Source organism: Schistosoma mansoni, chromosome 2, assembly GCF_000237925.1.
Source record: "Schistosoma mansoni strain Puerto Rico chromosome 2, complete genome".
NCBI lineage: Eukaryota > Metazoa > Platyhelminthes > Trematoda > Strigeidida > Schistosomatidae > Schistosoma > Schistosoma mansoni.
This window is the reverse complement of record NC_031496.1, coordinates 24888846-24902999: the sequence shown is the minus strand read 5'-3', so window position 1 is coordinate 24902999 and position 14154 is coordinate 24888846. Positions and strand designations below refer to the sequence as shown.

The 14154-nt window shown below is 36.5% G+C and overlaps 1 protein-coding gene across 1 annotated transcript; it reads left to right on the top strand.

Moving 5' to 3' along the window:
* Positions 1-133: 133 nt before the first annotated feature.
* Positions 134-14152, top strand: Smp_023830 (hypothetical protein; the record flags this gene model as incomplete). The annotated part of the gene is made up of 4 exons (XM_018796185.1): positions 134-156; positions 4958-5112; positions 9511-9595; positions 13567-14152. 4 exons carry the CDS (start codon positions 134-136, stop codon positions 14150-14152), a joined length of 849 nt encoding a protein of 282 aa, XP_018650423.1.
* Positions 14153-14154: the final 2 nt, after the last annotated feature.

The following is a 14154-nucleotide window of genomic DNA, read 5'->3' as shown; positions in this document are numbered from 1 at the left end:
TTCGTATACTAACCTGTAAGCCGTAGAGTTAATTCACATCGGCTGCCAACACAGGTAACTTTTGAAGCTTCACGTCGTCTAGTAATTCGTTCCATCATTTTCATTGAAGGTTCTCCACCGATATCAACACAGAATGAATAGTTTTGTTACAGAGAAGTAAATTGAGAAACGTAAAGAATATTCACCAAGTTTTGATAAACTAACTCCTTAATATGTTAAGACATAGCCCAACTAGTTTCAACCGTATAATTGATCATTGAAAGTAAAGATAGGTACATACTGATGGCAATTTATTATCAGTTTATACCTAAATGTAATTTCAGTCTGCTGCATAGAAAGTCCTTGCTTTGAACAGCCTGTTTGTTATAATATCATTTGCTTGTATTAACAATCAATGTTGTGTAGGCGATAACGATAGAAGTCATTTACGATCTACAATTATCCTCAAATATGAGGGCTGGGGATAAACTCAACGTTGTAAGGTCATCTAAGTGTATAGTAGTCAGTAATGATGGTTATGTTTTCGTTTATTTATTCACTCAGTTGTAGATATTTTGGAACAATTTCTTTCATAGAATTACTTAGAGGTATGACTTTTACCATGTTGCATTTTTTCTATCATGATTGAGCCCCCAAATGCCCTGGTACGGACGAAAATGGGGAGAGTCCGCTCTCCCTCTCGAAATACTCTCACATGGCCACGTGTATATAACCTCTGACAAGGAAGTCCTATTCACTGCCTTCTCGTGGCATTAATGTTGTTTACGAAATTGAGAGAACGAAACGCGAATATCCGGCGCTGTAACCGGGTTAGTGGACACGGAAAGTTCACCTAGGGGAGTTGGAAAACCCTCATTCCAAACAAGTGGTGCACATGGGTTCCAGGATCCTGAAGGAACAATTGGCGTGTGAATCAATCGTCGGTCACCGGCTATCATGGGGCTGCATCTCTTCACGATGCTCCACTGCCTTGTGGACTAAATCTTCAGGTCAAAGACTCCGGTTGTGGCCCCCTAAGAAAACCACCTGCTTCAGTTTCGGAACCTGGGCAGTATCACAGCTCTCACACAAATCGAATGAGATTTGTGTGGCGCATATGTATCTGGTGCTTCCTTGTACCAATATTTATGTGTTCAAATAAATAAATAAACACGTCCATAGTATGATGGAGTGGTGTTTTCATCTTGTTTTCATCATGTAAGCCAGCAAAAAAAACAATGAACGAACACGCCTTCCATCATGGACTACGATAGTGTAAATAATTCCCGTTTCATTTTGATTAGTTGCCAGGTTCAAGATCAAAATTACGAACGAGAGTGGAAGTGCAAGTTAAGACGAAACAAAGTTCATAAAGAAAATAATGTGAAAGTCACTACACTGGATTTTAATCAATATTACTAGGATTGGTAATAAGGTGGGGCTAAAATGTCTTGAATACATAATTAGAGTTTGAATTTTCAGGTGAATAAGGCTTCAATTAACCTAAGTATACGCCTTAGATAAATTAGTACAAAATCACAAAGACTGAGTTAAGATTAACCATACAATTTGTTTCTGTTGTGGTTTTCTTAGGGGGCCACACCCCCAGTCATTGACCTAAAGATCTGATCCACAAGGCAGTGGAGCATCGTAAGGAGATGCAGTAACATGGTAGCCGGTGACAAACGATTGATTCATACTCCATCTGTTCCCTCAGGATTCTGGAACCCGTGTGAACCATTGGTTTGGAATCAAGGTTTCCCAACTCACCTAGGTGAACTTTCCGTGTTCACCAACCCGGTTAAAGTGTCGGATATTCGCTTTTCGTCCTCTCAATTTCGTAAACAACAGTAATGCAACGAGAAGGCAGTGAGTAGGACTTCCCTGACAGAGGCTATATACACGTGGCCGTGTGATAGCATTTGGAGATGGAGAGCGAACTCTCCTCACTCTCGGCCGTACCAGGGTATTCGAGGGCAATAGCAGTAGCAATAGAGGATAATGAATGCTTATCATCTTCTCTTATTGGATTAGTTGATTTTATTTATTTCTATACCCCATTCAATACATGTACAAAGGCTCTAATCTACATGCAAACTACCATTCTTATTCCCTATGTATATGTAACCAAACACAACTATAAATACAGTGGAATGTGATGCAATCATTTAAATATCATTCTAGTTTTCGATGAAGCATAGACCTTACTTTTTTAATAATATATTATATTCACTATACAGTATAATGATTGTGGGTGTTCAATACTGTCATTGGTGCGTTCATTTATCGATTACACTTTAGACTAGGTATAATGTACTTGTAAAACATCCCATTATGAATTAGTTCCTCCCAAAAAAAGGGATACGATTGATTTCATATAGTGACCAACTTATCTAAGTGAATAGAAAACTAAATTTTTTCTTATATATTCGGATAGTTAATTTCGATCACAGTAAGTCAATAAGATTAACTCCTCATGCTGATATATCTCTTTTTTCCCTACCAACGATTACGTAATCATAGTTGAAAGCGTGAGTCAATTGAAGCTAGACCACCATGGAAAACCTGGAAACACTGGACGGCCGTTTCGTCCTATTATGGGACTTCTCAGCAGTGCGCATCCACGAACCCGCTCTCGCGAGTTTCGAACCCAGGACCTACCAGTCTCGAGCCGAAGCCCTAAACCGATAGACCACTGAGCTGGCATCCAACGGTGTTAATGTCTAACTTCACCCCTTCTGATTACGTAATCGGTTAAAAATAAATCGATTACACATTAAAATACTGAATAGGAAAGGTTTATATTTCTAATTTAATATCTGTCAAAGTAATTTGAGTATAGAATTTTAAAGCCTATTCATTATTGATTAAACACATCTGATGTTCTGTCTCATTATTGTAAACAATCTGGATATTCTAAATCAATAATATATTTGTAATATCTCAATGATGCCGGCTCCATGGTCTAGTGGTTAAGCGCTCGCGCGTGAGACTGATAGGTCCTAGGTTGGAATCTCGCGAGGCAGGATCGTGGATGCGCACTGCTGAAGAGTCTCACAATAGAACGAAATGATCGTCCAGTGCTTACAGATTTTCCATGGTAGTCTAGTTTCAGTTGACTCATGATTTCAGTTATAAAATTACTGAAATCTTCACAAAAACATCTTCTGATATCTCAATGAATAGAAAAATTATATTTTCTGACATTTCATGACTCAATGTAAGCCACTTCTTCAGAGAATAAATAACTAAATCAAAATTAATCCAAGTATAAATAGTACAACGGAACAACGCAAGAATATTATGTAATCAATCAAAAAAATAGATCTGAATAAATCAATGTCATGTCATTTTGGTTGAAGTGATTCATAAGCGACATGTATGTAAATTTTGAGATGGTGGAGGAGATTTGTAGCTCATGTGGATGATTTTGATGAAGTTCTGTTCTCTGAGCTGGATGGTTTGGTCGTGTAACTTTCATCATCCTTCTGAACAACATCATCAGCACATACTTTGGGTAAATTTTGATTGATCGCATATAATATTTGTGTTATTCCGTTATACTATTTAAACTTGGATTAATTTTCATTTGGTTATTTATTCTCTGAAGAAGTAGCTTAGACTGAGTCACGAAACGTCAGAAAATCTAATTTTTCTACTCATTGGGATATTACAAATATATTATTTATAACAATCTACCCAATGGCGAAACTCTGGGAGAGGTGGAAACATTCACGTATCTGGGAAGCATCGTTCATAAACAAGGAGGATCGGATGCAGATGTAAAGGCGAGGATTGGCAAGGCAAGGGCAGCATTCATACAATTGAAGAACATATGGAACTCAAAACAACCGTCAACTAATTTCAAAGTGAGAAACTTCAATACGAACTCCAAGACAGTCCTACTGTACCGAGCTGAAACGTGGAAAACTACTACATCCATCGTCAAGAAGGTACACGTATTTATGAACAGTTGTCTACACAAAAGACTCAACATCCATTGGTCGGATACTATCAGCAACAGCGTTTTATGGGAAATGACAAACCAGCTTCCAACTGAAGAGGAAATTAGGAAAAGACGTTGGAAGTGGATAGGACATACATTAAGGAAATCACCAATGTGCATTACAAGGCAATCCCTAACTTGGAACCCGGAAAGGAAGCGGAAAAGAGGAAGGCCAAAGAACACATTACTTTGGGAAATAGAAGTAGATATGAAAAGGATGAATAGCAACTGGAAAGAACTGGAAAGGAAGGCTCAGGACAAGGTTGGATGGAGAATGCTGGTGAGCGGCCTATGCTCCTCGACGAGGGGTAACAGGCATAAGTAAGTAACCCAATGCTTAATTTATTCAAAATTATCAAATCAAATCTTGGTAATGATACCTACAATCTGCATAATCATAAAATAATGTAAAATAATTCAATACAACTGGATAAAAATCGACAGCCTTGACCAATACGATAATATCACATGCTTATGCGCACATGCTAGTTCAGGGTCAAATTATTTACGTATTATTAATAGATGAATGTCATGAATTAAAATTCATTTTGTCTTATTTGTTTCAATCTTTTCATTTATGTTTAGGGCTGCAATTGATCAGTCTCTTATTAGCATATGTGCATCCTGTGCGGATTGTCTCGATATAGCCTTAATTCACAAACATTATAAGCAAATATGGATAGTGGCTAGTAGTAGAATCTAGGACGTGCGTTTCGGGATGCAGACACATTCAGCTGACGAGTCCCAAATAGGGAGAAATGTACGTCCTGGATTATTTGGTTATTAGTTAGAGTTGGCTCGATTATCCGATGGACACATATATACAAATGCTGAGTTTATGTTTATTTCGGTTTGGTTTTCTAATACAGCTTCCTATCTATTCTTAGCCTTTCCATTCATGTACTAGGTTGGGTTTGTATATAGCAAGCGTGTATATCTGAACCAGAATCCGATAATCTTCTAACATAATAGAGATTCGGAATCTAAAGTTACATGCTGTATGACATGCATCATCAATCTTCTGGAAGAATTGATTCTTTCCAATAAATTTCAACATACGTTATTTACTTTCGCTGTCAAGGATGCGATCACTGAGTTGTATGAAAATTGCTTCACACAGTTGATTGGTTAGATGAAGACTAGTGTTTTATGAAATAATTATCAATACTACTTAACGTTTATTTCAGTTTGAAGAGTGATGTGTTATATTGTGTGATTGCGTGCCCAGTTAGTATATGAACGTTATAAAACCGCCTATCAGAGAGCAGTGATTTATCGATCAGAGGTATGATAAACAAAATCGAATGAGCAGTCTTGAGTACTTATCAGTCCTGCTTTCTGCCTAGCCCAGCCAGTTAAGTCCAGAACACCAATAACAGCCTCTACAATATGAATCATTATTCTCAAACATACTGGGTTTTAATTCATTTAGTATTGTTTGTTTGAATCTTCCCATCGATGTGTTAGGACTGCAACTGGTCAGTCTCTAATTGGCATATGTGCATATTATGCGTATTGACTCGATATAGCCTTAATTCACAAACATGGTAAGCAGAGATGGATAGTGGCTAGCAGTGGAATCCACGACGCGCGTCTCTTCTTATTTGAGAATCGTCCGCTGGATGTACCTGCATCTCAGAGTTGATGTTCACTTTGGGACTCGAACCCATTACCTTTCACTTCAAACGCCATCGCGTTATCCACTCGGCCACTGAGTCCTGACTGACCAGTTGCAGTCCTAACACATCGATGGGAAGATTCAAACAAACAATACTAAATGAATTTACAATCCCACTTATTTGTCAACTTTTAAATAATTTTTTACTTTGTGAGTGATCAATTATCTAAGTTGTATGAGTTGGTGTCAGCCAATTAGAAATTACATAGTGATAATATCTTGACATGGATGCTTATCAGTGCAAAAAAAATCTTGAAATGAAGTATACAATTCAGAAGATCGCTTCCTAATGAATTGTACCCATTTGTAAATCATCTCTTCTATGTAAGAATGACTCAGCCTAATGTAATATGTGGAATATTCCATAATCAAATGCATTTCTAACTATTCCATTTTTTAGGTACCTTTGTAATTTAGTCGAGTTTGTAAGTTTTCTGTTACCGTCTGTGAAAGTTTATTTAGAAATATTTTGCTTACACATATAATCAGACAACCACTGGAAATGAGCAAGTACTGAATATCCGTTTTCATTCTATCACGGAACTCCTGAGTTCCAAGTAACGACTTCCTAAGGAGTAGGATCCAGAATCTTCATGCTTCTTTCAAATAGCGTTGACTGTAGACTGTTGATTTGTTATCCAACAGTTAACATTTCTAACATCAGTCGCTTATCTAGCCACAGTCAGTCTATGATGAGAACTACCAAAACATAGAACGATCTTTAAAACTTTAATTCCTAAATTATGTATAAGTTGAGAATAAATTACCATTGTTTTCCATATGCACTGTCAATCAGACTAATCAAACCCAGTGTATAAAGGTACAATGAGTGTTTACTACTGTTTAATTAGTTTAGTAAAGAAATCAACATGGAATCTACTGTATATACATGATAACTGTTTTATGCTGGTATACGTTTAAAAGGTCACAGAGAAAATGTCTGTCTTAAAAACCGACAGTGTATCATGAAAGTCAAACTGAAAACTCGACCACTGAAGTGAATATTTAATTTGATTAGCATTATCATCATGTATAACCCATTTGATTACAGTAAGAAGTTTTCGTTTAGCATACCGATTAAAGTTTAATGACATAATTTCTATAGAGATTGAGGATGTATAGTTTAATTTGTATTGAAGGAGAGCCATTTTCAATCGACCATGAATTTGAAACCGTCTAGGGAATGTTCTGCGAAAACTGCTAACCTAACAGATTAATTTAAAGAAACCTGAACTTCGAAATGGATAAATTCTTACAATCTCGAAAATTTTTTGATCATTAACATCGAGGATACTGGATCATAGATCCTAGAGATTCAAATGTCAATATCACAAAGAGACTTTTCATTGGGCAAGACTTTGAATAATCTTCTCTAGTCAACGACTGATGATTAGGAGATGTGTGCAGAATGGAATGTTATCTTAGACTACCTCCATGTAGATTTACCATTTGCTCTTGAGAAACACGTAATACAACCCACACAAAGCATGATATTTCGGAACGCATTTCCAAATATTACTTTCCTTACCTGTCCAAAAGTAGTTAGAAGACCATCAGCAGCTCTACTCTTGAATATTTCATCAGCTCCAATCGTATCGCCTCACTAGAAGTATTTTTCAAAATTATTTAGAAAATTGAACAAACAAGCTCAAAGACCATGTGGATCAGAAACTTGAGGTGTTTATCATTTCAAGCCTGAACTCTTTATTCAATAAATTGATTTTTTCCCACATCACGGTAATGACCCTCCGCTAGTCTTGTTATAATTCTTAGCAGAAGAAGTATATCTTTTCACTCCTGCATCATCTTCATATTTGCCAAGTAGACAATTATCTTTTCATTTCTCACCTGTAGTCTAATTATATCATTGATGATTTTCATTACTCTTTAGAATATTATCTAATATGCTCACTAGTGACTGACTTCAAGGGATATTTCCTTGAGTTCTAGTGGGAAGCAGTGACCAGTGGAGTTCAACCAAGTCTGTTGTAGAGATATCAACTCACTGAAGACAATTGGTGAACGGTTGCTCAAGCATCATAGATTGGTTAAAGTTAGACATTAACACCGCTGGATCCAGATCAGCTCAGTGGTGTAGAGGTTAAGTGCTCTGGCGCGGGATTGGCAGGTCCTGGGTTCGAATCTCGCAAGTGCGGAGTCCCATAATAGGACCAAACTGCCGTCCAATGCTTCCAACTTTTCCAAGGTGGTCTAGCTTCAATTGACTCATGATTTCAACTATGAAAATACTGAAATCTCCACAAAACCCCTTCTGATCTATAATATGTAATACTTGAGATCTTCCGATCACCTCATTAATAACACAATACCTATCTTATTTGGTTACAGACTACTATGTATTAAGTAATTATAAATACAAGTGTATAGCTTTGGTAAACAACGTCCTCGAGGAGATTTGTTTGATTGACTTGTCTTTATAATATGCTTTTATTATTACTTAAAGATTGGCAACAATCCTAAAAGTTTTAAGAACCAGATAAAAGTACTTAATCTGATGAATGATAAGTGGTATTAACTTTTTATAGATTTATTTATTTTATTTGAACACATAAATATTGATACAAGGAAGTACCAGATATATATGCGCCACACAGATCTCACTTGATTTGTGTGAGGGCTTGGATACTACCCGGGTGCCCAAACCGAAGTAGGTGGTTTTCTTAGAGGACCACACCCCGAGCCTTTGACCTAAAGATCTGATCCACAAGGCAGTGGAGCATCGTAAGGAGATGCAGTTCCATGGTAGCCGGTGACCAACGATTGATTCATACGCCAATTGTTCCTTCAGGATACTGGAACCCATGTGCATCATTGTTTTGGAATCAGGGTTTTTCAACTGCCCTAGGTGGATCGTCCGTGTCCACCAACCCAGTTAAAGCGCCGGATATTCGCGTTTCGTCCTCTCAATTTCGTAAACAACAGTAGTGCCACGAGAAGGCAGAGGCTATATATGCGTGGTCATATGAGAGCATTTGGAGAGGGAGAGCGGACTCTCCCCACTCTCAGCCGTACCAGAGCATCTGGGGGCAAATTTTTATAGAGCATGAAAAGCTAAAAAAAAATCGTTATTTTGATCCTTATTAACCAAGTAACATAGGATAGTTTTAGCCATTTTAATGTGTAAACATGATCATAGATTGCCTTGGAATACTTATTCAACAAGTTAGTACATTAACGCTAACCGGTCAGTTCAATCCCGAAAAGATCCACCAAACTATATATTATAAATTCTAAATGTAATTGAAGTCTTTCTTCACCTACCCAACGTATATATATCACATGAGTAATTGTCTCTGTAATTACAAACGTTTTTTTCCGAACAATGTTTGTTTGTTCATTCCAGTCTGCAAAAATTACCGAATAAGGAAGAGTAACTAACCAATATGGTCAATAATTTATGTTACTGCTTCAACCAACTCTAAGTTCTTTTTTTACGATGAATTACTCAAAAGACCAATTATATTCAAACTTGAACTAAGCGTGGGTTTATCATAGAAGCCATATAACTATCTTGTCAACTAATTCTTTCTTTTTTTTTGTGGGGAGACAGACATGAAACATTGAACGATATTCCCGTTTTTTGATAGGTAGTTTGAATGAGAAACTGTGTATGTATGTTTAAGCTAGAGTTTATATTCATGCTTCAAAGTGAGATAACGAAAAATTTGACCGAATTTTATCAAAATCTTCTCATCATCGATGTATACATTATTTATTAAAACAACATAGATATTGGCATGATTCAATGAATTGAACATTGAATGAATATTATCCCTGGATACCGTATATATTATTAAACTATTGTATTTTAATGTTATTATTATAGGACAACTAGTTGAGATATCCAAAGTTAACAACTTTTCATTATTTATGTCAACGAATTCAAATAGTAATTCATCTAACCAAGTAAAGTAAGTGGTTCATCTCTTTGTTTGTTTGTTTTTATCTTACTGTATTCATGAGTTTTAGTGGATCAATTGTAAGAATGTATTTTGAGTTTCTTTGAATATTTTTATATTACCAACTTTGATGGAGTTTTGTTCTCTGAGCTGGATGGTTTGATCATGGAGCTTTCATTGTCCTTCTGAACGACATCATCAGCACAAACTTCGGGTAGAAGTCGTTCAGAAGGACGATGAAAGCTCTACGACCAAACCATTCGGCTCAAAGAACAAAACTCCATAAAAATTACCCACCTGAGCTACAAATCTTCACCATCTCAAAATTATATTACCGACATTCTCAAGTTGATTTTACTTATGACTAGGATTTTGATATGTTCATGTATTGTGTTAATAATAACTTTGACACTGTGAACAAAACTATTGTTCACTTATCTTTTTTTCTATCCCGATAACGTAAAAATACCAGTTGTCGAGACTTTATTTATTTATTTAAGCACATAAATATTGGTACAAAGGGGAACCAGATATATATGCGCCACACAAATCTCATTTGATTTGTGTGAGGGCTTGGATACTACCCAGGTGCTCAGACCGAAGCCGGTGGTTTTCTTAGGAAACCACAACCGGAGTCTTTGACCTAAAGATCTGATCCACAAGGCAGTGGAGCATTGTAAGGAGATGCAGTTCCATGGTGGCCAGTGACCAACGATTGATTCGTACGCCATTTGTTCCGTCAGGATATTGGAGTCCATGTGCACCATTGGTTTGGAATCAGAGTTTTTCAACAGCCCTAGGTGGACCGTCCGTGTCCACCAACCCGGTTAAAGCGCCGGACATTCTCCTTTCGTCCTCTCAATTTCGTAAACAACAGTAATGCCACGAGAAGGCAGTGAGTAGGACTTCCCTAGTAGAGGCTGTACATACGCATGGCAATGTGAGAGCATTTCGAGAGGGAGAGTGGACTCGCCCCACTCCCGGTTGTACCAGGGCATTTGGGGGCGTTGTCGAGACTATAATTTATGGACAAACCAATAAGAAATAAGATAACGAGTCTTGGATTTTGGCGTGAAATTTTATCTATCCATTTGGCTAAATAGAGTTTTGACATTTTAGCTGATGTCAATATGTGATGAAAACTCTAAATATAACTCCTAATTCAAATCATCAACTGTAAGTCATGATTCTAATACCTCACACTGGTTTATAATCCTCATTAAGTCCTAGTTAGTAAGTGGATATCTTCAAGGTTACTTTAGCGTTACTCAAAGGTTATCCATAAATTATAGTCTCACACACCAGTTTTGTAGAATATGCTTTTTGATGTTGATCCAATATAATTTATTAAAATATACTTAGTTTGTCGATGAATATATCAATAGAAAAATGATTAGAATATCTAAACTCAATGATTGTCATTAACACAAACTACCATAAAAATGTATTGCACTTCTATACACAGAAGTTCAGCCCAATTGACATTGATTAACTTCTCATAGGTTGTAACTTGAGAGTGAACACCTCCAGGAGAGTTAAAAATGAAATCTTAGGCGTACGTTTCCTTCTGTATAGAATTCACTTACCGGATGTGATTGTATCCTAATATCAGTGTATATATTGAAACTCGGACCTAAAGTACTTTGACTGGAACACTAGTGAGTTATCCACTAAGTCACGATACCCACCAGTTATTAAATGAATATGGCATTTACTCAAAATTTTAAATATTTTGATTTCCCGTTAATGGTACTTCGCAACAAATACGATCTTAATTTTATTGGTAATATGGGCTGCTTGACTAAATACCTCAACAAGGTCTCCATTTTAAAGTTTATTATATTTTGAATATTGGATTCCCAAGCTAACCATCGACTGATATGGTCAACTTGTAAATACAGACAATATCAAAGGGCATAATTGATTAATCGCTGGGTGGTGATCAATGTCATGTGTGTCAAGTCCTTCTTAGTGCAGACCAAAAGCTATCGATCAAGTTGCAATGTGGTCACTAGTCTAGGTGACTCGACACTGCGTGCACTATGTTGAGATAAGATGGTGGTTGGAGGTGGTCAACAGGAAACCCTGGACAAGACGGTCGTCAAGTGCTTCCAGGACCTTTTGTCTCGTGCATTTATTTGTTTTAACTTGAAACTGATAATACACTTTGTTCGTCATTGAAATTCCCTGATATATAACAACAAATAATAGAGGACAATTTTATGGGTCACTGAAATTCAATTTGATTAGTAACGTATCAACAGAAACTAAACGTAACCCAATGATAAAGTAGTCAGATATAAAAAAGATTTTAGCAGAAGAACGTGGATTTATTTTATTGCGTTGGATTTTTGTCAGCCGCTTGCAATCTGAAATATTTAAAAATAATTACAAAATAAGTTGAAATAGATGAGTTTAATTTAATTTGTGATAGTTTGCATTATCTTATTATTGGTACTTTTGTCAGTTCTAGTTGACCTGTAAGGATCACCTCGATATAGTTAATATGTCACAAGTTTAGATAGAATGTGGCTAACAGTGGATAAAAATACAGTCCAAGTATCGACAACTGGATAATCTGAACTATAATAAATTAGGTTACATTTTATATTAGTTGCACAAATGAGCGGTTATCTGAAGTGAATAACACATTGACGTTTGAATCCCAGTGAGCATCAACTTTCGGATCCAGACACATTCTATGTAAGAGTTTAGCTGAGAGTTATTTTGAAGACACATCAGTATAGTAAGAGTGTAAATAAATTTAATAGACTAGGCAAAATCCGACTCACACGTCCTCATCGTGCCTCCTGGATCATGGGACTGTTTCCATGAACTAACGTGAGCGGTAACCCGGGTGGTGGAGATCGGCCTGATAAACCACTCTACCAATACCCGAGAACGATTACGAATGGTACAAAGAGTCATTGTATAACTATTGAGGATTCAAAAGAGTGGTAAAAAATGAATCTGCTCAAACAAAAACAAAAAAATGGGTTGTGTTATGTAATGGTTCTGCGTAAGCAGTGCAGAAACAGCTATCCCTCCCCGGTAGTTGTGCCGTGCTTTGATGTAGCACTCTTCTCCAGAATGGCATACTAGGCTTCACCATTCTATATGGCTGGAAGGGGCAATAGACTAAATAAAATATCGTTTATACATATATTTGTTACATACTATACTATAGTGATGTCTTAAAAATAAGTTCCATCTAAGCCCTTTCATATGAGCAATTGAAACCCATTTTGTAATTATATTTAAATATCACAGGTAGTAAGCATCTAATAAGAACCAAACAAAATAAAATGGATTCATGTTATTCTGTCTAAGAACTTGTTCTTGCTTCCTTCAAAATGATAAAGAGAACTAAGTGTATGAAATAAGATACATGCATATGTATATGCATATTACGCAGGGAATTGAAGGCAGACATGAGAAGAATGAATAGCACTTGTGAACAAATAGAATGGATATCCCAGGACAGAGTTAGTTGCAGAATCCTGGTCGATAGCCCATCCTCCATGATGAGTAACAGGAGTAAGTGGAACAACAAAAAACTGAAAACAAGCAGTTTATTACTTTTTTGATTTAAACTTTATGCTTGCTCGTGATCATTAATTCGTAGTCTGATTTATTTATTTACTCACGAGAATGTTTTATCAAACCATTTGCTTATACAATGGCTCAATTTCAAAATAATAACAGTAAATAGATTCGAGAATGAATAACAAATGAGGTTACGTAAGAATCAAGGGGTAAGGAAGAAAATAATTTATGGGCCAGATAATAGTTCAGTTGACAATAACAGTAAATAATCTCAAAAGTAAAAACCAGTGACTCATTGGTTATCTTCTAATTATGATTCCATAAACTTTCATTTATATTTACCTACATGTCCAGCACTCATCAACCATCCTGATAGTTGACTAATTATAGTAAAGTATAAATTTGTTAATTAAAGTACTTGCAAATTTTATTTTCAGACATCAAACTATTCACAATAAACGTACAAAGACCCCAACCACCTCCAGAACAGAAGTTAGAGAGCCTTTGCATCAGCTAGAGACTCTAAAGAACGCTGAAAATGCCAGATATATTTGGTTAACAAGACAGACACAACGAAGTACACCTGTTTTGAGCCAGGAGCGACAATATGGTCGGATCAACTTAATTTCCACACATCGAGGAGAATCTCCATCTAGAAGGGGGCAAAGTGAAACGTCTACTGCAAGAGCGGAACACAGAGGAGGATTATTTAATGTACATATGAATAGTGGAACTAAAGCCCCGTATTACATAATACATCCGGAATGGTTAAGTGAGACTATGACAATACGACAACTTGGGTTATCACCTAGACCAACTCCATTGCCAATAACCAACGGTCTAAACGATAACCAAGCGAATAAACGCAGTCACACAACAAATTCTATTTGTCCGGGATCTTCAAGGAGAAATATGTGTACAGATTCATTGAGCTTAGGACAGCCATCTTTTAATCGTTGTAGAAGTTTACCACCGAAGTCAATAAATCCCATAACATGGGACAGTTACGGAAATAATCCTTAAAA